Source organism: Equus caballus, chromosome 20, assembly GCF_041296265.1.
Source record: "Equus caballus isolate H_3958 breed thoroughbred chromosome 20, TB-T2T, whole genome shotgun sequence".
Classification (NCBI taxonomy): Eukaryota; Metazoa; Chordata; class Mammalia; order Perissodactyla; family Equidae; genus Equus; species Equus caballus.
The window spans coordinates 11,284,065-11,310,106 of NC_091703.1; the positions used below are offsets into that span (position 1 = coordinate 11,284,065).

Genomic DNA, 26,042 nt, shown 5'->3' on the forward strand with positions numbered 1-26,042 from the left:
TAAAAGACATACTCTTCAGTAGATAGGAAAGGGAAAACTGGTTTGCTATGTGATCAAAAATAAAACTGGGTTTAGTGAACTTCAAATGAATTGATATTTTAAATAGTAAATTATAACTCTGGAAGAAGAAAATGTAAAAGAATATATTTATGAGCTGGGGTGAAGAAGATGTTTTTAAAGTATAACCCGAAAAAGTATACACCATAAGGTAAGAAAGTGATGGCTTAGGATAACATTACAATTAAGGATATATATATGTATTTTTAGCAGAGGATGATTTGCCCTGAGCTAAGATCTGTTGCCAATCTCCCTTTTTTTGCTTAAGGAAGATTCACCCCGAGCTAACATCTGTGCCAGTCCTTGTCTATCTTGTACGTGGGTTGTCACCACAACATGGCCACTGACGAGTGGTGTAGGTCTGCACCCAGGAAGTGAACCCAGGCCACTAAAGCAGTGTGCCAAACGTAACCACTAGGCCAAGGGGCCAGCCCCCCACAATTAAGGGTGTTAATTTAACAAGGACTAACAGAGAAAAATTAACAGACAGATGACTGATTGAAAAAGGTATTCGTGAAATATAACACCATCAAGGCACAAATATCTAGAATTTACTAGAAATTTCCACCAATTAACAAGAAAAGTGTAGAAAACTCAATTGAAAATGGACAAAGTGTGTGAACAAGCTATTCAAAGAAGGAGAAACTCAAATGGCAGTAGGTATATGTGAGAAACACTCAAACTTTTTTGTAATTAGAAAAAAATTAAAACAACAATGAGAAACTACTTGAAATTGGTCATATCAGCAAAAATTGGATAATGCCACATGTAGAAGGGTCTGAGGGGAAACAGGATCCTCGTCCTCTCTTGGAGGGTATAAGACTTGTGGCTATAAGCACAATTGTACACTATGACCCAGTAATCCTACTTGTAGGCCTATTTCTCAGAGAGATTCTCACACAGGAGCAGACAGGGACACAATTACTTCAATATTGTTGCTGATGGTGAGACTGAAAGTAGTCTGCAGGAAAAAAAAAAAAATGAATTCACACTATGAAAAGTGCACAGCTATTAGAATCTCTTAGAATACTGCATGCATTATCTTAGCTATTGGGATATTAAACACATCAACATGGAGGGTTCTTAAAGACACAAGACTCGAGAAACAATATCTATAGCTTAATACCTTTTGAGTAAACCCATACAAACAAGCGTATATGCTTTATAATGACACAAAATTTAAGAACACACACCACATACATTATAATGGTTAAATAACCATTTTAGTCTTCTTTATATCTCCAGAACTGGGCATAATTGTTGGTGCCCAATAAATGGTTTCTGACTAAATCAACGATTCAATGCAGAGAGCAAAGATGGGGAAAATTGAGATTCCAATCCTTTGAATGGGTACGCCAACAGAAACCATTTCCAAAAATGATCTGTTTCTTAGATGAGGAAATAGATCTGGTTGATGGAGAAGGTCGGTGACTTCAGGTTGGTATCTTTTGACTTCAAAGTACTACTAATGAGCTGGCAGGAGACCTAGACACAGAACTCAGGAGGTATTTAGATTTGGGTCTCAGCTATCAATAGATGATCGTTTTAGAGGTGACAGGAAGGGGAATAAGGTAGCAGGTAGAGGGGCAATGGGATCAGGTAATGCAGATATTATTAGAATAGTACAAGATGGGGCAGGATGGAGTGTGCTAGAGAGGAAGTAAGAACTGGTGAGTAGAAAGAGAAAGATTACTTAATTACTTAATCTGTGGAGGGAGGGGTGAAGTGGGATGATTTGAGACGGACGCAGTGGCAAGAGAGGTATACAGAGAGTAAGAGGCTAAATTAAATCTCAATTTGGGGCAACCCCTCCCCAAAAAAGACCAAGCCATTTGTTTCAAACCGCCTGCCATATTATTTGCTTTACTTATTGAGGAGCAAATTTAAAACTGATCTATTTGGGGGGTGAGGGAGTAGGGGAGAGCAGAAAGGTCAGAAATGAAATTAAAAATAAGAATGAAATTCTCTATTCCCAAATCCATAAACTGAACCATCCAGAGGAGACTTCTGGGGCCTGATAAATCCCCAAACAACTTTAATTTCAAATATCCTGAGAACCGCTGCTCTTAAGTTATTCCCTTGATTCCAATCTGCTATCAGACAGAATCAGAAAGGTACCCAAGATCAGAATAAATTTAAGATTTACTATTATTGAGGCCAATTCTCCTGTTCTAGATCCACGGGATGCAACAAATGTTTCTCCCAAAGTGGTAAAAAGAAAAAAAAAAGAAGAAGAAGAAACAAAATTCTTCCACCTGTGCTCTTGTAGGAAAGAGCCCACATTTCTAAAATCCTCAGTGCAACTTATGGCTTCTCTCCTCGGCAGCTGTGTGCTGTGTGATTCACCGGCCATGGCTGACATTTGGAGGTCATGCCTGCTAAGTAGTCCTAACACACTATCTGCTGGATTGAAGAAGTCGATTAAAGTGGTAATTTTTGTATTTTCATTTGTAGTTGGAGGCACAGCATGATGATTCAGGTTTGGAGATCATACCGCCAGGGCAGGAACCCCGGTTCAACCAGTTACAGAAGTCTGACTGTGACAATATTAACTAATTTCTCCCTGCCTCAGTTTCTTCATCTGTAAAATGAGGAGAATAATATTACCTACCTCATAGGTTGTCGAGGGACTGAGAAACAATACACACAAGGAATTAGAATGTTGCCCATATAGAGGGAACAGGGAACATTGAATAAGTGTTATTTATTACTGACATCAAGGGGAAGGCAGGAGGAAATCCCGTATTTAAAAAAAATCCTTCATTCTAGTAAGTCCCTAGGATGCAGGTGGAGCTTCTGGAAGTCAGGAGATTGGAAGAAAGAATATCACAACAATTTAACCGTATTAAAAAGAACGACGAAAGGGGATGTTTGCTAGAGATGTTTGTCATAAGCAAGAAACATAGTATTTAGGAATGAATCTGATAAAGGGCACAGGAGGAGGGGGCCAGTTGCTATCAAAAATTAAAAACAGTGTGCTAAGGAGAATGATAATTTAATGACAGAAGTACGGTGGTCAGGAGGAGGAGGAGAAGAATTTTATTTTCATTTAGGGAATGGGCTGATGGTAGAATGTCTTCTCATTATAGTCAGACAAACAGAAAAATTAATGTGCATCGATCCATTTACAGAATTTTATGGACTATCATCAAATAGCAGAAAAATATGAAGAAGCACTCATGTTAGTTCCTGTCTATGCAAGAGAAATATGCCAATAATTGTTTTAAAACTAATGTTAGATTCTTATGGGCTTGGAAGACCAACTTCTCCTGCCCCAATGCCAGCCCATCGTCTATACAGGGAAGTGAGAAAGATGTCCTAAGAATGTTCCTGAGCATCAGGTAAACAAAAGCTGTAAGGTCACCTCTGGGTTTTGATGTAGCTAAAAAGTGGACATCAGGGGGTGGCTGGCCCTCTAATGGGCTGCATTTCTTGAGCACTGGGAGATCCTGGACTTAAATTGAAATGATGAAGGGTCATCCCTGGGAACTGCTATTGCCATGCCTGCTACTACAAACCACCAGCATCCTTGAGGACGGGGAATCAGTGAAGATGATGCTGTAGTTAGGAAAATGTTTCTTTCCCTTAATATGAACATAGACTAGGTTGTGTCTGAGAATTTTGAGTTGTCTTTGAGATGAATGCATACGTATACATGCAATGTGTTTAGTATGTATTTTATGTGACAGTTACTTGCTGAATATCAGGACAACAGGAGACAAAACTGTACCTCAATCTGACAGAGTCCAAGGAGAAAAATGCACTTGGAGGGGTCAGAGACTACACTGGACTCTTATTTCATTCCATGCTTGCCAACACTATTTTTGGGAAACTTCCTGCTGAGGTCTATAGGGGGGGTGGCCATGGATTAGCTGAGTGGAGAGAAGAGACTGATGATAAGCCAAGATCCTGTATGTAGAGGATGAGGTTTTCATAAAAGAGAGTGGAAATGGACACTGTAAAGGTTGATCATGAAGACTTTCTCAGAAAGAAGGAACAAGGGCAGACCTTGTGGCCAAGGTCAAAATTAGAATGTCGAGTATTCATGTAATAGATCCTGGAAATGGTTTAATTTAAAGGTTGGTTCTTTTCCCTTGAACTTTGAGAGCAGTTATATTTAGCATTAAGCTTTTAATTAAGTCTCCTATACTTTATTCTCTTCAGTTACCCCAACTTTTTAGTGAATCAATTATACTTATAAGCCTCTGTGATTATATTACAGGGAATTTACGAAAGGCCAGTAAGGAGAAGAAGGGTGTGGCCTGAACCACATCACTCATCCACAGAGGCCAGCACAGAAGTAGCTCAGCCCAGGAAGACTGTGATGCCAAAGGTGCAGGTGCTGATCAGCAGCAGCAGAGTGAAGGGATCCAAGGGGAGCTGGGAAGCTCCAACGGGAGCATGATTGTCTTGGGAAAGTATCATCATCCTTGAGGGAGATGGCTTTTGAGTTTATCTGTTAGGAGGAAAATGAGAGAGGCCAACAGTTGATCAATGCAAGAATGTGGCTATCATATATATCCATTATTTCCCTCTTACTGCGACTTGCACTTGGACATTCTTGAATGATATATTCTGAGGCCTTCGGGATTTTTTCAACTTAAAAATGCTTCCACAGAAAATTAAATCTCCTCCATATTTGTAATGTGGATGTTATATTAATAGCTGCTTCCTGATGTTTTGAGAATTAAATAAGATCATGTGTTAGGTAAATATATAGCAGTTTGAATAGGCTCACTAGTCACTAGCTAAGAGGACCACTCCTATACTTCAGTCCCATCACAAGTGATTTTCCAACATTTTCTCAAGAAAATTATAAATTTCTAGGGTTGCAGACCTTGAAAGTTGTCCCTTATATTAATCAATGTTATTATGGTAACAGCTCCCACATCTCGATGACTTAACACAACAAAAGTTTACTTCTTATTCATGCAAAGTTTGCCACAGGACAGATGCCCCGAGCTGGCTCTCTTGCATATGAGAACTCTATGATCCAGGCTGCTTTGATCTGTTCCTCCTGCCATCTCAACATGAGGCCTTCTCCACGACTACCTCTCAGGGGAAAGGAGAGAGCAGTCTCCCACTAACAATTAAATGCTTTGCAGAGGAAGGACACACATCCCTTCTGCTGCTAACCAGCTGGCCAGTAGATGTCAAATAAACTTGCTTAATAGCAAGGGATTATGGAATGCAGTCATCTGTTTGCCTAGCAAGAGAGAACCAGGTATTGGGGAGAAGAGTAATGTCTACCAAATCCATAAGCAGACTAAACTGTGATATTTCTTAGTCCATAAATAAAAAGAGTAACTCTGCATGTTGTTTGGGCTCTGAAGAGGTGGAAGTTACATCTAAACCCACCCCTGAGTTCTTCCAAAGCATCTAGGTAGAGCTCTGTTTACTTAATGGTAAATTCCTCATCACTATAGGGAGTCACCAGATAAAAAGACGGTGAGGAATATTGAAATTGAGATGTTATAATCTGATAAGTAATTAATCTAAGTGATTTAACAAATCTTTAAATCCTGAGACAGATAGATGGAAAGATAGAGATTGATAGGTAGATAGGTAAGTAGATAGAGGGAGGGAGGGAGGGATGGATGGATGGATGGATAGATAGATAGGTTGGTAGATAGATAGATAGGTAGATAGATAAACAGATAAATAGATAAATAAATGGCAGACAAATAAATATAACAATAAATAGATTTGCTTTTTACTTGAGATTTTAATGAATCAAAATGATACTAATAATTTTAAAATCAGGGACATAGATTTTAACTCAACATGAGGAAAACTTTTTAACTGTCAAAATGTCTAAAATGAATTGAGTGGCCTTGAAATATAGTAAGTGGTTCATCCTTGAAAGTATTAGCATAGATTTGATGACAACTCAGCAGGAAGCTGAAAAAGAACACCAAATTTTAGGTAGGGAGGAATACAGCAGAAAGGAGGGCCGGAGAGATGGAGAATGGAACTAGGAGTCCTTGTCGTATACGTCTGCAAAATCCCTGTAAAATGTCATACAAAGAGAATATTTAAAAAGAAAAAGATCTTAAAACATTAAATAACCTGATTATTACTATATGTTCCATGTTATGCAAGAATTCAGTTGTTAAGTTAGAAATAAAGTTGAGGTAAATACGTGTACATTTGTCCCTTTAAGGTGGGATTAGATGTAATTCATGTCAATGTTTTCCTTCCTAGGAATTTTCTATGCACTTTGCATCTTTTCAACAAGACACACTAGGTTAACAGATCATTGATGTTTATTTCAAGAAAAAAAAGAAAATTTTTATACCATCAGCATATTTAAGACGCTTAAGTTTTTGTTTGTATTTGGAGAGATAAGAGACTAAGTCCCGTGTGCTGAAGACGCCAATTGAATTAATGATTCTGAAATCATGTAAGCTGTTGCCATATTACAATTTGAGTAAGACAAAATCCAAAGCAGTTTAGGTAACATAAAATACTGAATAATCATGAAAATTAGTGGATTGTGAAATGAATGACCACCTACCGTCACCGATGAAGCTGGCCCAACACTCCCCAGTTTATTAAAGAAGGCATAAAGTATATGAGAGTGAAAGAATTTACAATGCCTGAAGCTCAAAATACACCCATTCAATTGTTTTCTTGATGCTGTTTGCAAACTATTACAACAGAACATTATCTATTTTACTGGTCATTTGAGTTTTTGCATCGAATAAATCCCTACGTTGCTTCATGCCTAGCTTTTCCTTTCATCATTTAAATCATGCAGCTTGAATTTGGACTGACTCATAATCTGAAGCTCCTAGATATTTAAATCTTATCACTGATGTCATGTTAGGTTTCCAGACAGTTGGCTAAATTAATTCTACTCACCTCATTCTCCATCTCCCCAACTGAATCAGTGTCGTCGTATCCACAGAGAAGAATCTCCTGCGCCATACTGTGCCCATTTTCCAAATTGTACTAAACTAAAAAGCAACTAGTTACACACTATGCTTTGGTGGATCCCAGACAATATGAAAGGATTCTAATACTATGTGTCCAGAATCTAGGGCACTGTGTAAACCTGATAAATACTGAGTGAAAGAAAAAACATCCACTCCTCAATGCATCAGGACTATATTCACGCAGGTTCATTGTCTCAGGAAGATTGCTCTCTGCTATGAGCAACAGAATGTTCATCCAAGAGGACTGAAGAATAAGTGCATTTAATTATCTCATGTGAAAGAAACCTTGGGATAGGCAGAAAGGGGTCATAAGCAACGGCTTAGCATAACAGTGTGATGGGTTGGTTTCTCTCCCATTTTCTTCCTCATGCTGCAAAATGTCTGCAGAAGCTTCCAGTGTCACATCCATACAGCAATGACCCAAGTGGGAAGGAATGAAAGCGTGGCAAAAAGGAGTTTCTCTTCTTACTTGCTTCCCTTTTAAGAGGAAGGAAGCCCAAGTTACTATCTTCTTACATCTTATTAGCCAGAACTCGGTCCGTGACCACCCATAGAGCTTGCTAGACTGGGAAAGTCTCTACCATTTTCAGTCATTGGAGACAGCATCACCAGTTAGAAAGACAGGAAAGAGGAATGACTGATGGAGTGCAACCAACAGTGCCCACCACAACACATAACTCTGCTTTAACATATAAGGGAAGTCAGAGGGAATAGTCAAAGCCTAAATTACCCTGGTAGATGTCAATGGTGAGCAAATTTTGCATTGTTATTTTACTTATGTAGACAGGGACAAGGAAAAGGGTGATATGATGTTTCTTATCAGTCTGGGAATCTAACGTACTATGAGGCCCAGGAAATAAGACCATTTATCGGAGCTTTTATAGTTCCTTATGTATTAAAAAAAAAAAAAGAAAAGAAAGAAAGAAAAGATGACCAGGGAGAAATCCTAGTGAGGAATAGCCTTCAAAAGGAATTGATTGAGCACCAATAGCACTACAAAAAGTAAACACGAAACTTAAAACCAAAAGAGGAAAATGCCATTCATAAAAATATAACCCAAATCAACCTGTATAGGGGATAGTGGGTACAGGCAAGAGATGGGCTATAGAGGAAAAGGGTGGCTCATGGTCACGTTATCAAGGCATAAATAAAGAGGAGTAAAACTGAAAAGTCTTCTGAGAGGAAGGAGGGGCATGTAGAGTGCAGCGGGCTATGGGAGATCAGCCACCAACATGGGTCATTTCAGCCTCAGGCCCACAGGTAGGAAAGAGCAGATGCAAGTGTCAGCTGAAAGGCAAACTGGGTTGGAATCTTCCACATGAAGTGAGCGATTCATTCTATTGTTGGTAAGGACAGTTCTGTAAAGTACCGGAAACAGCAGCAGCCTGTCCTATCATCTTCTTATATGCACAGACAGTCAAGGAAACCATGAGTGGACCCCCTTGATTCCTGCTCCTTGGTGTTCATGCTCTGTATGATCCCCACCTCAAGTGTGGAAGGGACCAATGACTTGCTTCTAGCCATGGAAAATGTGAAGGGATTTTGCACAAGTAATTAGATCTTAAATGGTTGATTTGGAGTTAACCAAATCCTGTTTTTCCTGGGATGGCCTGACTTAAACAGGTAAAAGCCCCAGGGGTCTCCCTGGGGTGAGAGACTCTCCCTGTGGGCTTCATGAAGTAGTGGTCATGGTGAAGAAGCCCTCATTGTGTGGAACTGCAGGCGGCCTCTAGGAACTGTGTGTGACCTCCAGGCAATGGCCAGCAGAAAGCCAGGGCTCTCCATCATACAGCCACAAGGATGCAAATTCTGCCACCAACCTGAATGAACATGAAGAGAAATCCTCCTCTGTTGAGCCTCCAGATGAAGATGTAGCCCAGCCAACACCCAGAGTGCAGCTTTGGAAGATCCTGGGCAGAGGACCAGCTAAATTGTGTCCAGACTCCTAACCCACGGATACCATGAGGTAAAAAATGTGCGTTATTTTTAGCTGCTAAGTTTGCGTAATTTGTAATGCAGCAATAGAAAACCAGCACATTATGTTTACTCCTCTGGTATCTTTTTTCTACCATTAACAATTTATTTTCCCACTGCAGTTCTTTTAATTATTAGCAAATACTTTGATTCTTTCCGCAAAATAGACAGGTTATTTTCATGGTTAAAATATGCACTGAAAAGCAGATAGTTCTGGAGGATAGTGGAGAGAAGGGAGCCTCAATTAGTATTAATAACTAACATTCATTGAGCATTTACCATGTGCTCTGAGCATTTACACTGGTCCTTATTATTATTTTTTTACACACATATTTGAACTCATGAAAGTGAGGCGAGGACTACTGGTTCCATTTTACACGTAACTATTTTTACAGAAACTGAGATACAAGGAGTTTGAGGAGTTCTCTAAGTTTACACAACTGCTAACTCATAAAGCTGATTCGTTTGAGTTTAAGTGTTATGCAGGCCCCAAAGCCTGCATTCTGAGTGACTAAGATTTATTCCTTATCAGCAGGAAGAGATGGTCATGCGTTAGCCACACCTAATAATATAAAGACATCAGTCAATAACTACCTCATTGAATGTGGATCATTGATAAATTACTGTCAGGAATACTCCTCCACAGGGATTTTACTCTGCTGTGCATTCGAGAGCTGACTTAGTTAGGATCCCTTCTCCGTGGCATCATATCTTCACCCCACATCCACCCAACTCTGTGAGACATGCCAGGAGAATATACCTTAAAACATTACATTTTGAAAGCTGCCAAATGTGCAAACTAAAGTCTAAATGTGAATCTGAGACTAGCCAGGGAGGTGACGTGCTTTAGTGGCAGGAGAACTGGAGAAGGATACAGACGCACTAGTTGAGTGCTGGTGAATAGGTCATCCAATCTCTCTGGATTTGTGTTATATAATCTGTAAAATGGGGTTCATAGTATCACATCATAAGGCTGTTATATACACAAAATGAAAAAAGAAAGGTATAGGAATGAGATTAAGAGATTTATCACTTGTAAAATTCTGCAAAAATGGATGTGGTTAGCCTATTGCCAGAGTGGTGAGCACAGAACATTATTTTCTCTGTATTGTGCAGAATAATTCTGAAGGGATAAAAGTTAGAGACCACTAAAAAAGCTTTTTAGTATAAGAATTTTATATGTAAAATTCACTTGATAAATAAAGAAACAATAGTGCTCTCCTACCAAGATGAGAAATGTTTTCTCCTAGCCATAGTACAGACACAATATTGAAGTACTAGCTATTTGGGGTTGGTTCTTTGGGATAACTCTGCCATATTTTGACCTGTTACGTCTCAGGATATGTTTAAGTGGTAAAAAGAAAAATTATATTCTGAGGTCATTGTAACTACTCTTACTATTTTCTGAGATTGCATGTGTCTATCTATTTAACCCTTAGAAACGGGGCATGAAATGAAGGGATCTTGGGTGTATCATGAGAGCCTTTCCGAAAAGGCAACATTTATTTTCAAGTGTTTAGATTGCTGAGACAAAGATTTCTCTCTAACGTACAATTCATCATCCTCCTTACTCACTGTAAAATCAATCTGTTCTGTTTGTATGACATAAACAACAAGTCATTTCTCAGGAATGAGGCAGACCATATGTGAAGGTGTTTTGGAAAAGCACAATAGGGAATACGCCAATCAAAGCAGCATCTGCATTTTATTTCAATGTCAAATCACATGTGTGTTATAAAGAGGAAAGTGTATCACTTTTATTAAAGAATAACTTTCCTGTTGTGATGTTTATAGTTAACTCATACCTTCCCTAAGCAACAAAATCAGGTCAGTCACATAAAATTACTAGCCAAGAACAGAAAAAGGTCTCACTCTGTGTGGCCAGCAACATGTGCATTTTGCAAACATCCTGGCATCTGCACACCGCCCACCCTCATGGCAGGAGGAAACTTACATTAATCTGTTACATGCGTTTTCCCAAGAATCAGCACTTTTTCACTAATGTATTGATAAATATCAAAGCAGCTTGCAATTGATAGAAACAGGAAACTATAAAACGATTAGCAGAGTTCTAGGGAGAATTTATTTTATAATTGGGACCGGATTGAGATTGAAAGGAAGTGGGTTCTAGTCCCTTTTCCATTATTTATTAGCTGTATGACCTAAGGCAAGTCACTAAACTTCTATAGGTCTCAGTTTTATACTTGTATAAACCGACAGGGCTGAACTAAATAATCCCCAAGACCCCTTCCTGCTCTAAAGGTGTGTGAATCTCTGGTTGCTTAGCCACCTAGTCAGATATGAATAGTAATGGAAACATTTTAAGGTTGTCTTGTCACTGAGCCTTCTCCCCAGCTGGGAGTTACATACCTCTGAAACTATGTTAACTTCCTTAAACCACTGGAGTGATACCTACTGCCTTGAAGCAGTCATCAGCACAACTTCCAAAGAAACTTAACACATAATCTGCCTTACTTCTTTGGAGAAATCACTGTGCAAAGATGAATGTGCTGCATTAGAAAACAGGGAATCCAATTCACTCCTCAGGCAATGAGAGTCCATAGCTCTGTTTACACAGGCAAAGGAGTGGTCATTTACAGAATTAATTGAACGGACATTGTAAACTTTCTCACTGGAGTCTGTCCCCTCACAGGAAAAGCAATACAATAAAAGCTTCCCAGTGGACAGTATCTTTTTTGACCTGAAATACTTTTTATATATGCATATAATTTTTTCCATATAGACTCATCATTAATGTGAATTTGACGTAGTCTCTGGATGCAGCTTTTATTCATTTCCCTTTGTATAAAACAAAATATATATGTGTTACATACAAAACCTCAGTGAGGCTCCTATACCTACTGGTTGCAAATAGGCTATAAACGACAAATACTAACTAGAGGTGTAGACAGAGCAGAGATGGTGAAAGGGTAGCCATGGCCACAGGGATTACCAAACTTAAATCATTCCAGCTTAAAACCTTGGGGAGGAGAAGGAACTTCTATTGCCAAGTAATAAAATATAAAATCCTGGGAAAGGGGTTGGGTGGTCAGGTTCAGATCATGTGCCCACCCCTGAACCAATCATAGTGGTCACAGGAACATAAAGAACATCATAGTCCAACCCTTTGGGGTACACAGGTATGTGTGTGTGTGTGGCAGGAGGTGTCTGCTATCAGAAAAGAGAGGGAGTGAAGGAACTCTTGGGGAACAAACATGCTCAACAGGTAGAAACAACTGCCACCATCGACAGACTGGCCCAGGACATCTAAAGTCAAGTTTTATACCGTTGGTCTTTTCTCCAGAATTTTCTTCTGGATATGTCAATATTCTTGTTTTGCCCTCATTTTTCATGTATTAATTCAATAAATATTTATTAAGTGCTTGCAATTTATCAATCATTGTGGCTAGGCCAGAAAGAACACGACAGATTTAATCCCTAGCCCTGTGAAATTTGTTAAAATTACAGTCTAAGGGGGAGGTGGACTATTGAACACCGAATCACCATGTGCTGAGTGGCACAAAGATGTGCAGGGTGTAACAGGACAATTTCAAGGAGCCAGCCACCGAGATGATGGAAATAAACGATGTACTACAAAAGTCGCAAGGGACACCTTGGACAGCTCACGTTGTCTAAAATATGAGCAGACAGGGGTCATCCTGTCACACCAGCATATATCTCAAAGGAAAAATGGAAACATCCTGTGAATATAGTCCTTGAGGCCAGAAAAGATGGCCAAGATCCAAACTCTGCCAGGACCAGCCCAGAGGACTCTTGCCTATGATCACCTGACACAGCTGGCAGCAGACCGACAGGAGTGAGAGGTGCTGGAATAATGTTCTCTTTTACACACTCAGAGGCAACTTGGTTGAGTATCTTTCTGACTGAGAAAATATAACTGTCTTATAATTATATTTTGGAAACATATTAAAAAACATTATCGGCAGCTACAAAGGAGATAAACTTGCATTTGACTGGCTAGAGGTCCTATACATTTTTTTAAAAATTGAAAGCTGTGATTTACTGAAGCTTTAACAGTCCACTAAATGTACCCAAATCAGCATGTTTAAATGAGGCATGGGGGAAGAGGAAAAGGGGTGAGGCAGACCATATAAGAGAGGGAGAAAGAAAAGGCTTACCTTTAAACTTGCTGCACTGGAGCAAACACTTCCCATCCGATGTCATACATATCTCTGAAGCTGGGTACTACAGTATTCTGTGTTAAATGCATTTTATGGGGACTTGGAGGGGATTTAGGGAAAGGCTGCCCCAATAAATGATTTACCAGCTCTAATAAAACATCAAGGAAATTGTTCAGATTGCATCTCAGACCATTTAAAACACAAGTTTATAGGGATCTCAGTAGCCCCCATATCCTCAACCCTAGTTTAAAAAGAAATGTTTATAGTGGTTAATTATCCCATATTACTTTTTTTTAAATGGTAGCAATTTCAAGAGAAGGGAGAGATTGGAAGTAAATAAATAAGTATAAAAACCAAGAGAGTTGGGAGAGAGAGAGAGAGGCTGACTGATTGCTCATTCCTCCTTTTATTCATTCATTCAATTAACATTTACTGATCGCCTATCTATCATAAACCACATATTCTAGGGCCTAGAGACCCAGGGGTGACCAGACAAGAGGGATTCCTTCCTGCCCACAGCTTCTGTTTAGTGAGAGGAAACAGAAATAAGCAAATGAATGAAATAAATAGAAAAGATTAATTTAAATTGTGACAAAGACTTTAAAGGAAACAAACAAGGTGATGAGAAAGTAAGTAACCAGAAGAAGGGAGAGCACTACCTTCCATGGAATAGTCAGAAACGTCCTCTGTGGAGACAAAATTGATGCTGAGACCTGCAATATGTGTAGCCAACCATTCTACTAAGAACAGAGAGAACATTCCAAAAACAGGAGGCATGAAGTGTGGAGGTCCTGGTATGATAAAGAGCTTGGTGTATTTGAAGAACAGAAAGGAAGGTCATCCTAGGGTGACCTATGCCCTCTAATTTAACCTTTAGAAATGACATTTTCCTCAAAATTTGTTATTATTAATGTTAATAATATTAGTTACATTTATTAAAAATCTACATGTTCCAGTCACTGTACAGACTATCTTACATACATTATCTTTCGACTTTAACAATAACCATAACATCCCACGACACAGGTAGCATTATTCCAGTTTGATACAGGAGAAAATAGCCTCTGAAAGTTTAAGTAAATTGTTTAACACCACACAGCAGAGGCAAAACTGGAAGTCATGCTCAGTTTTATCCACAAAGCCTACACTCTTTCATTTCTTTTAAATTGTTTGTTTTGTTTGACAAATATTTGTTGAACTCTGTCCAAGGAGCTGTGCACACAGAAATGAATGAAGCGAAATGTGGTAGGTTATGTTTCCAAGGATAGCCGCACAGTATCTTCCATCACAACATGCTCTTTTGCAATGTCACCTTTCCACTCTTGCGTCAAGAAGTGGATCCTATCTCCTCTGTCTGGCCCTATGACTTGTTTTGACCAATAGAATATGGTGGGAGTCACTGTGCAACTTTGAAGGTTTGGCTATAAGATATTTGCAGTTTCCACCTTTCGTGCTTGGAAAAATGCTACTTGGAACCCAGGCACCATGCTGTGAGGAAGTCCAAGCATAACTGGAGAGACGCCCATGTGGAAATGTGAGGATCTTAGTTGACAGCAGAAACTGAGGCCCCAGACATTTGGTCCCAGTTGAGGTATCTAAGCCAGACCCCAGCAATTTGAGCCACCTCAGCTGAAGCCCCAGACATGGTGGAGCAGAGACAAGCTTTCCATGATGTGTCCTGCCTAAATTCTCTACCCACAGAATTATGAACAAATAAGATGGTTGTTTAAAGCCACAAAGCCTTCAGTGATTCATCATGTAGCAATAGATAACCAAAACACAAATGAGCCCCAGCCTGGTGAAGGAGACAAGCATATAAATATCTTAAAAAAATGTAAGTGAGTGTCATGAGAGAACAACAGAGAAGCATTGAAGTCAGGGTAGGGCAAGAGTGAGCAAGTTTTTTTGGTAAGGAGCTAAATAGTAAATATGCTAGACTTTGTGGGCCATACTATCTTTGCCTCAACCACTCAGTTCTACCATTATAGGAAAAAAGCCAAAGACAATATGCAACCAAATGGATGCATCTGAGTTCCAATTCAGCTGTTTTTCATAAAAACAGATGGAGGACAGGACTTAGCCTGGGAGCTGTATGTGCCAGATCCTAGTCTAGATTTAGAACATGAGATGAAGCCTACCAAAGGAGGAACACCTGAAAGTGGCACCTTCAAGGATCTATCAGAAACTCTGCCATCCTTGTAAATTCTTAAGCCTTTTAACTCTCTGTGTAGGATAATAATGACATTGTGAAATTGCATACACTGGACTTTGAAAGGTCATCCCAACTGAGGTAGGCCAATCGAGAGCTGAGTCACCAGAGAAAGCCTGGCAAGGCGACAGGGACAAATGGAGGAGCTGGGAGCCTGAGAGCTTAACTGAGCTTCTTCTCCAGTCCAGGTGAAGCTCAAACAAGGATTGAGAGCTTAGATGTGGCTCAACAGCAGCTCCAGCTCTCCCATCTGCACACCATAGTAAGCAGCTGGTACCTCTGCTCTGGCAGTTATTTTACTGAATGATATATAATGTGTACTTGTCACTCTCCCCCTAAAGACTATCACAAACTGAGAGTTTCTTAAGAACAGGGAGCTTTTTCCTACTTGAAAATTGCATTTATTGTATATTTTTCTTTCTAGAAGAGGTATGCATATTTCTTGTCTTCTGGGCTCCTTGGCTTCCCTCCTGCCTTATGTTTCTTAAGTGCAAGTCTGCATCTCTTACCCAGAGAATGATTCACTGGTTGGCCTGGAGACCACACTTCATCTGCTTCAGGAAAGCATCAGTGAAAGTATTTAGAATTTTAAATCTAAATGAAAAACCAGAGGGACTTATAAAGGTCTGATTGGATACTGGAAATCTGAGCTGATACCCTGTCCTCCCAATGGTGGTTCCAGGATGGAAGAGTAAGAAAAGAGTCTTTGGGAACCAAGTCATAAGGCAAATAAATGCCCAGTGGGAAAACCATTCAGGGCATGGAACATGAGGTGGGCAGGCAGCCAGCGGTTTGTAATGGATGACTTTGACTAGCTACTCCATCTCTTCTTTCCTAGGTTGCTCCATGTGTCACACTGTCACTTACTGTTTCTTCCCTCACCCTTGATGAATCCCTCCATTGCAAACTCCTGCAATCACTACCTCTGAGAACTTCCATTGCTCACTCTTTTACACATTTTTTCATATTTGTTATATATGTGCTTGCATAGACAGATATACTTGCTGAGAGTACTTGCAGAGATACACTTGTAGACAGAGCAACAACTATGATCTGCTTAGATCTTAAGTGAACTAAGGTTTACAGCATGTTATCAACCCCAGCTATGCATCTCTAGACACTGCTCACAACAAATTGTCACCATTGCTCCACTGTATTCTTCTCCCCAAGATTCGGCTCAAACTTTTTCTGAGAACCCTTCTCCATTCTCAAGCAAATTTGGCCATGATCTTCTCCATGTGTGTACGTGGCACTTTGTGCACTTTCTTAAAATAGCGCTATCACATCACACTGATGTTTTTAAGCATCCATACACTTCATTGGATTATGAGCTTTCTCAAGTCAGGACATATACTATATAGCCTGTAATAGACATGTAATCGATATTTGTTGAATAAATGAATAATAAAAGAATAGAATTAATGAACTTAATTCTATGGAATTCAATGAATTTAAATTTGAAAATAGAAATACAGGGTATAGTTACTCACCAAACTGAAAATCTGTGTTTCTCCAGTTCCTCCAAGTAAGATACATCCTCTGAATAATCTTCAGTTTCTCTAGTTCTCCAAGCACTTGATTTTTCCTTCATAGAATGGTCAGTCTGGCTTTCTCTCTTATCAGTGGAATTAAATAAATGAAAAAGATGACATATTTTAGCAGACAGAAAGTTTACCTGGTTTCAGTGACATTTTCTTAAGAATGACATATAACCATTGATCATACAGAAGCGTAGTTACCTATGGTTGTGGCATTAAATTATTGCTTTACCTTCCAGATTCTCTCAGTAAGTTCTCATGATTATAAAGACAGAGACTGTGACATGTCCACTTTTGTATTACTTCACATGGAACAGCTGCTGTCAATGTTGTTAGAATAAAAAATAATAATAACCGTGGTCATGGTATTTGTATTGTCAGGACTATTGATTGCAAGCAAAGGAAATACAGCTTGAACTAGCTTTCAGCAAAAAGGAATCTGAAGGAAGGTTTGAACAACAGCCTATAAAGAAGGCAGAAAAGCAGCCAGATTTGGGAAATATGGGAACCAAGGATCCAAAGGGCACCACGACTTTTTCTCCACCTGTGCTCTCTGCTTCAGCAGCCTACTTCGTTCTAGCATTGTCACCAATAGCTCCTGAGTTCCAGAGTGCGTGACTCTCAAGAGCATAAATTTAAACTCAGGACCATACAATATCTGTGGAGTTAATTTATTAGAACTTGAGAGAATTGTGTGACCCATGATGATGGGCCCAGCAAAGAGACTGTCCCATTGGAGAAACTGAGCTTTGTAGCTCAACGAAGGATTTTTAGGAGCCCTGCTATGGTGAGGAGTGTGAAGACAGAGCAGCTCACCTGGCCAGACGACTCCTCCTCCCTCCTTCACCAAAACCAGTTCAACTTTTACCTATTTACATGTTGGGGTCTCCAGTAAGATTTTATTACAAAGTACTGCTGACAAAAAGTCATTTGAAAACCACCAGTCTACAGAAGAAGAAAATTAGGCACGACTTGCATTCATAAGACAGCTGTGTTAAACCTTCTTTTTCCTTTTTGTTAGACTCTTCTCAAATGTTTTTCATTATCATTTGTAGGAGGTTGATTATCTGAAATTCCTTGACATCAGCTCATATAAGTTTTAGCAACTCTGTAGTTGAAATATTTTGCAATTGCAAAATGTTGCTTTGGATTCACAGGTTGCAGTAAACAAGACAATTTTACAGTGAGACTTGTGTGAAGAGGATATGTCATCAAATCTCTAGTGAACTCGACAAGGCTCACTTCTTTGATTATGAAATTGATTGATTGATTTGATTATCGTAAGAAGAAAATCCAGCTATGACAGCCGTCAATTTGATGTACTGTCCTCTGTCTTTCTCAGACTCTATAGCTCCTGTACCAATAATGGTATTTTTAATCAGATTATTTAGTGTTGGTAATTTTAATTGCTCCATTTCTGAGTAAATTAAAGAGTGCCAAAATTCTTTTAAATAATAGGAGAGTTGTGAATTGTCCGAACTCAATATATTTGATTTGCATACCTTATTAGACTGCTTAAAATATGCTTTTGTAGCAATTTAAATTTCAAATTTAATGGTGTTTCTTTAGGAATTGCTTAAATATTTTACCCAGTCTGACTTGATAGAAAGCTGAAATTACCACCAAAAATCACACCATAGATTTGGTTTACCCACCAAAGCTCCTGATTTGCTAAAGTATAGGTGTTTCGTAAGAGAGTGCATTAAGTTGCTTTCCTTTTGGTTAATCTGTGAATATCTATCTTGATTGTTCAACTAAATTCACTGTGGAAATGGGATCTAGTGTATTTCTCTGTATCTTTCACAGCACCTAACGTGGTAATAACCGCATGATACTTAAGAAATAGCTACTAGAGATCATTTCATTAAGTACTCATACTGCAGTTACAACAATGGACTTCATCTCCAGTTGCTAAGTCACAAAGAAAAACATCTGTGAATTCTAAAAGTAGCAAAAATATTTTGAACCTTTTGATTTCCTTTAAAGAATATCTAAGTTAATGTGCTAAAAATTCCTTCAAATGTATGTTTTGGAAGACATAAAACATGGACACTAGATCATCTCCAGAGAAATGAGCCCAAAGAGAAACAAAAACACAGAGAAATGAGTTTTAAATCGAAAAAGGAAGTAAATATGTGCAGGAAAATACCCAAGTGACTACGAGGGTGTGTAAGCCTGTTCACACGGAGGAATCAAAACAATCTGCCCACCAGAAATTCATGTCTTAAATCTATACCTCAGAAATCCTGCTTGAACTAGGGTGGCATCAACATTTAAAAGGCAGAAAATAGATGCTCTGACCCATCACAATTGTAAGTCCTGTCTATACCCTGAAGCCAAAGAACACCATCATAATAAAAAAATTCTTCCAATAGCCATGTGTTTAGAAAGATAAATATCTATACTTTAAAAGAGAAATTGGTGGTGAAAATTTGTTCTGGAGCATCACATTTTATACATTATATATAAGGTTACTCATACTCTGATCCATTGCAGAAATCAACAGCAAATGTTTAAACATAAATTGCTAAAATCCAGAATATGATTTTCAAATTCACTGACTAAACATTTGGTTTGTGAGGATTGCCATTCAAATACAACATCAGTTAGGAAACAATGAATGAGCACCCTTCAAACACAAGAGCAAATAAGAGCCTAGAAAAGTGTTTTGAAGAATTTGAAAAACTGAAGTGTGTAGTGTTATAGTGAAAAGGGTCAACAGTGATGGTCGGAAGACACACATTCAAGTCTTCTCATGTCTTTGGAAACTTAGACGATTTAAAGGTAATGAATTTAAGTTTTTTTTTAAATCTGAAGAATGGAGATAATATTTATCCTACACGGACCACAGGATTCTTATAAAGACAAACTGAGATAATATCTATAAAATTCTTCTGGGTTTGGGGAGGATAGCACTTAAAACGCTTTGGAATATTAATGATATAAGTAGCATCTGACACGATGCACTATATAGCACAGATGAGCAATGGAACATTTAACATCCTTTCTCTTGCATTTATTATACCATTTCTATGAAGCTGCTAAGTAAAAAATATTATAAGACTTAATATATAATAATTGTCAAAGTTGTCATGATAAGCACATTTAATTGTGTTACATGGTAGGAAGCAAAGCCCAGGATCCCTATCTTGTTGTTCTGAGGTTTTTGCTCCTTACCCATAATTCCTTTCACAGACCAATCGGCGAATAGAGAATGGTGACCATGATGGGACTGATGAGAAGGTCAGTCTCTTTGTGGGGAAAGAGAGCTTGCAGTGCACAGGCCGGTGGCACCAGTGCAGTGGAAAAGCATTACAGTGCCAGCACAATTAAGCACCACTTAACAGCAGCATGTTTCTCCCCAAACTCCTTAGAGGGTCTTTGTGCGGGGCTCTGGGGAGCTCTGCTCATCTGCCCATCTGGCCAGATGAAGAGCAAAGGGATTGTTTCATCAAAAGAGAGAGCCTTAGAAAAAGGAAATAGTGAATAAAAGGCTGAATCCTGAGGATTACAAACGCTTTTGAACTGCCCTGGGAAGATCAGAAGTGAGCAGCCGTGGACGCTTTAATTCCTGCCCACGTGATGTGCACCATCTTTTAAGAAGGCGGTGGAGGAAGGTTTGGGGTGGAGGTACTCTGCTAAGAGGCTTGTGTTAATAAGATCACAAAATTGCAAGTCATAGATAACAACAACAAACACCAGGTGCATCTGAAGTATCAAAGCAAACAAATATGACATCATGTTCAATTCCATCGGCACTGTTATTATCATCCAAGAAAGAAATCATAGCTCCGCATTAAATCCAGCCTAAATCCCGAGACCATCCAGCGAGAATATGATTTCCTCTTTCTTTAATTCATGTCTAATTCGTGTACCAGAGAAGTTTTCAGGACAGGCTTTCCATTAGCAGTGCCCAGGGAGAGAGAGGGTGTTGTCAGCTGGGCAGCTCAGGATTTACCTGGAAGGACCCCTCAAGGAACTCACCCCCTTGGGCTTTTGTTTCTGCCCTCTGGAGAACAGCTAGTATTTCTGGCCACTTGAGACCACAAATTCCGATTGCTCTCTGGCCAGAAAAACTGATGCTTCTGTTGTGAAGTACATCAACTTCATTTTCCCACAGCCACCCTACGAATTGCCTAGGTTAGAGTCTTTAATATCAATTGAGGATCCAAATTAATTCCTAATAATCATGAGAAGATGAGAAAAAAAAAGGAAAATGCTTAAATTGGAGTAGAGAGTGTCAGATTTATATTTAGTAGGTGGTATGACCACCTTTGTCCACAGCATTTAGTGGCTTATAATTTGGCTGTGCTTCTGGCTCTGTCTGCCCAGAGCACTGATGTTAGTGAGACATATTCTTAGGAGGCAGAAGCTGCTTCCTGAAGCAATTCAGAGTTAAGACACCTTCCCAAAGCGCCTGACCCCCAGGAAAGAGCTTACTCTCCTAAGCAATTGACTTACAATTTTTGGAATATAATATTAAAAATATAATGAAAAAGAGGGCTCCTTAATTGAACATGTAAACTCAGAAAACATGGGGAAGCATTTGAGGTTTTCTGTGTGATCGTATTCTTTCTCACCTTTTCTGCCTTAGTTTTTCGTCTAATCCCAAAGTTTAAGGTTAACAAATGGCATGAGAATTTACAAAAATGTTTAAAAGGCTAATATTAGATCCACAATATCCTAGAAGTTTCATAGACATATCCTTTCTTTAGTGCCCCAAAGAGAACACATAAAAGTACCCAATAAATAATATGTATAAAAAGATGTGAGCTTTTTCCTTCCTAGCAAACTGTCCTTTGTTTTCATATCCTAGCCCTTAAATTAAGGTTATAGGACCCAAGAAGTAGGAAACATACACCTGGCTGAAAGGAGAAAGGAATATACAACATTTTTGAAATATTATTTCATGATGGATACAAATATGGAGTCTAGAAACAGTCTAGGTTCAAAGCCCAGCTATATACTTATTAGCGATGTTATTTTGGCGAACTTACTCCACCTCCATGCCTTATTCTTCTCACCTGTAAAATAGGAAAAATGATATTAGTAACAGTACCTATCTCATTAGTTTGTTGTGAGAATAAGATGAGACATTGGTTGTAGAGAACTGAGAACACTTCCTGGCGCCTAGTAATCTCCTACCACTCAGTAACACCATCTTTCATCGTTACAAATTTCATTAGACTTTTGATTCCTAAGCTTTCTTTAATACAGACTGTGATGTACGAACAACCACAACTGTAAATGCTGTAAGTGGTCAACTGAACATTAAAAATCCAGTCATTTATTTGGTTTGATGGTGATCTGGTCTTTAGAGATGAAAACAAGACTTACTTTAAAGTCAGTCTTGAGAGAATCACGTGCAAGTTGGCTCTAAAGACTCATCTTTATTTAGTCAGGATAGGGGAGAATTCAGATCACTTGTATGGGGAAGGGAAGGGTTCAAGGGGAATCCTGTTACTTCAACTTTCTAGCCAGGCTAAATTTTCCGAATACTAAAACTTAGTCATTTGATCTACATAGATATAGATTTTGGAAATGGTTAAGTATCTAAAAACTGGATCCAGTAAGATGAGTACAAATAATTTAACCAATGTTTGGAAAGCCAGGCTAGGTAATTTATATAAATTTATCAAGACAGTTTCTGGACAGGCTTCATGGCAGCCATGATCACGCCAAATAAAATCCAGTACAATCAGCACATTTTCTAATCACCTTGCCTGAGCTGGAAAGAACCATATAGACTGATTAATTTAACTAAAGTCTCTAACAGCTTAAAGAAGTCTGATTTGGATGTAATAAAACTTTATTTGCAGTACTGATTTCACAAACGTCCGCTGCTTTAGCATGTGCCATACTTCAAAACCTGCTGTGAAGACCAAATTACTTTTTCCCTGAAAATATACTTTAAGAAATCACAGTTAATAATCAGGGGCTGCTGTTTTCATGGGTTTTCCAAAGCCCACTCCTAGAGCCTTCCTCTTACCTTATCGTGTAATTCCTGATCTTCTTTTGAGAGACTGAGGTCACAGTCCGTAGGGCAGGGACCAATTTTATTAGAAATGCTTCCTAGGGTTAAAAACAAAAGGTGGAAAAAAAAATATATTACAGATGTTCACTTCAGAGGATATGTAAGCTTACACTGCTGAAATCTAAGAGCTTATATAAGGCCTGACAAATGGTAAAAGAATGAATGCTAAGAAGGAGATGCTAAGCTATTCTATGCTCCCAGTTTTAATTCAGTCAAGGCATGAACTTCAAGTAGAACTCTACCATTGCCCACACCACAGGGATGCAATTTACAAGCAGCAGCTGTGTCTGATCTGCTTTCCTACCCTCATCCGGGTAGGATTCTCTATCATCAGCTATGTTTCTGGGATCAAGTTTTCAAAGAAACTTCTCTGTACCTCATACCAATGTTCCGATATAAAACCTTGGGAGTAAGGAGCTCTGTTCTCTGCCTACCCAGCACTTCCCACCTGAGCTACATTTTTCATATTTTGCATGATGTGTTTTATAACAGGTTTTCTCAACCTCAGCACTATTGACATTTTGGGTTGGATAATTCTTTGTTGTTGGGGCTGTCCTGTGTTTTGTAGGATGTTTAGCAGCATTCCTGGCCGCTACCACTACATTTCAACAGCACTCTCCACCTCCCCGTCTGTCCCCCGATTATGATAACCAAAAACATCTCCAGACATTACCAAATGTTCCTTGGGGGGCAAAAAATTCCCAATTGTGAACTAGTGCTCTAGATAGAATCCCCTTGCAGACAGTGAATCCTGTTCATCTGTGTTTCTCCTATAGTGTCTAGCACAGTGCCTGAAAAAGATATCTTCTCAACAAATGCTTCTTAAATTAAAAATAAACAAACAAACAGAGATATCACCTAAGCAAGTATTACTTCAATTTTATGCCTCTCAAGTGATTGGTTTGACCTCTCATATCAATGAACCCATTTGCCAAGGCCTCTCCCCAGCATCTTATGGCAAATATCCTGGCCCGGAAGCTTTTAGAACTTGGACTACCTCAGTAGAGCCACAGCTTTGACAAAGAGATTGACTCAACATCTTTTTTAAAAAGTATACATGTATCATATACATGAGCAACCAAAGCCTTGCTGCCATCCTCTTCTCTCCCTCCAGAGATTGAATGCTACCATCGTCTCCCTTTGGAATTGCCCTTGTGGACATTTTTTAATGAGATTTCCATAATGTAAAATTTTGAGGACATTTTCTCCATGTCTGCACGCTTTGAAAAACTTTTTCTCCCTAAGATGACCCAGCCAGTCTCTCCTCCCCAGCCCAGGTCTATGTGTCTCATGCTTTTTGACCAGTGATGGTTTCATGTATTTTCTGACCTTGCCCCCAGTGCACTGTGCCAAACTGAAGGCAGACACCAAAAAATGTTCTTCTACGGGAAGAGTCAAATGTGTCAGGGGTCCTTGGGTGAGAAGACTGACACTTCAGTCTATTGAGATGAGGGTCATGTAAACCCTTGAAAGTGCTTCCTTACTTTGAGACTAAAAAAGAATTCATTGATAGTGAGGTTGATACGGTTAAAATCAAGATAAGAAAAGGAGGAGAAAGAAAGGAAGTGGAAAAAGACATTTTTATTTAGATTTTAAATATATTATTCTTTTTAAAGCCTTATAATTTAAATTCCCAGTGTATAGTTTGCTAGCTAGAATAACAAATGTGAAATAATAATAGAGTGCATTTTTTGTTTTCTAAGAACTCCATGTGTATCATGTTGTTTACTTCACATACACACACACAAACACAAAACAAACTGTTAAAGGAGCTATTATTACCCCATTTGACAGATTTGGAAATTGAGACTTGCATAGATCAAAGAACTTCTCCCAAATCGGATAGCTAATCAGTAAAAAATCTGAAATTTAGACCCAGTTCTATTTGACCACCAAGTCCAATCATTTAATCCTTCTGTTTTCCCTTACTTGAGAAACAACACCCCATTTTTTACTGATGCACATTTTTAAACATTGAACAATGTATTCACTTTTTCTTACTGCTGGAGCAAATTTCCACAAACTTAGTGATTTAAAGCAAAATCTATGCATTATCTCATAAATTGTCCAGATCAGAAATCCGGGCATGGCGTTCTCTTCTTTAAGTCTCAGAAGGTCAAAATCAATGGATCAGCCAGGGCTGCCATTCTCATCTGGGTCTTGGGATCCTCTTTCAGGCTTGCTGGCAGAATTCATCTCCTTCTCACACTTTTCTTCTAATTCCCTCTACCTTCAAGCCAGCGACAGCAGATTGCCTCATTCTCATGCTTTGAATCTCTCTGTCTTTTCCCTCTTCCTTCTCCTCTGCTACCAGTCTGAGAAAGTTCACTGCCTTTAAAGGCTCATGTGATTAGATTAGGTTCATCCAGATAGTCTCCCTTCTCATGTGTGCAGGTTCTGGAGATTAGCACTTGGACATTTTTGGGAGATCATCTTAGAAATTCTGCCTACCAGGAATAATTTCTGATTTAATGGAATTTATATATTCACATGTTAAAATGTAAACAAACAAACAGATATCATATAAGCAAGTACTACTTCAGCTTTATGCCTCTCAAGTCATTGGCTTGACCTCTCACTTCAACGAACCCATATGCTAAGGCCCATCCCAGCATCTTATGACAAATATCCTGATCATGTTGTGCATGTTCAGGTGATAAAGTCCCATGAAAAAGATAGACTCCTGAAAGTCTTTGACATTTTCTTTGTTCTCGTGTAAAATGTTCTTTGACCTAGAATTTACCTTCCTGTTTAAAAACTGTATTTATATATAGTAATTAAACAATAATTAGTATATATTTTATAGAATTATATACATCTACATGCAATAATTATTATACATTATGTAAATGTGCACATAATACAATTTTTTATCAAATTGTGATCATACCATATAGGCAATTCACGTATTTTTTTATGCATATCATGCTTCTTACTTGTTAGTAAATAGTCCTGAAAGTGTGATTTTTAGTCACTACATAGTAGTTATCATATGATCTTATTTAACTAGCCCCATTGGTTGGATATCACGATGAACAAATTTTACAAAAACTTGCTTATTTTCACAAAATGAGTATCTAAAAATCAGAAATACGAAGTCAAACACTTAAGACTCACAAAAGGACTATCAAAATCCAAACTGCCACCAGC

At 38.7% G+C, this 26,042-nt stretch overlaps 1 protein-coding gene across 1 annotated transcript in view; it reads right to left on the reverse strand.

Annotated features, from left to right (window-relative positions):
- Positions 1-26,042, reverse strand: part of LOC102149353 (uncharacterized) — a 315,161-nt gene that overhangs the window by 142,574 nt on the left and 146,545 nt on the right. The window contains exons 14-15 of the mRNA XM_070245788.1: positions 22,848-22,930; positions 16,811-16,935 (exon numbers count right to left, since the gene is read on the reverse strand). Of these exons, the coding sequence (XP_070101889.1) occupies positions 16,811-16,935; positions 22,848-22,930 (208 nt within the window). The remainder of the gene's footprint in view (positions 1-16,810; positions 16,936-22,847; positions 22,931-26,042) is intronic.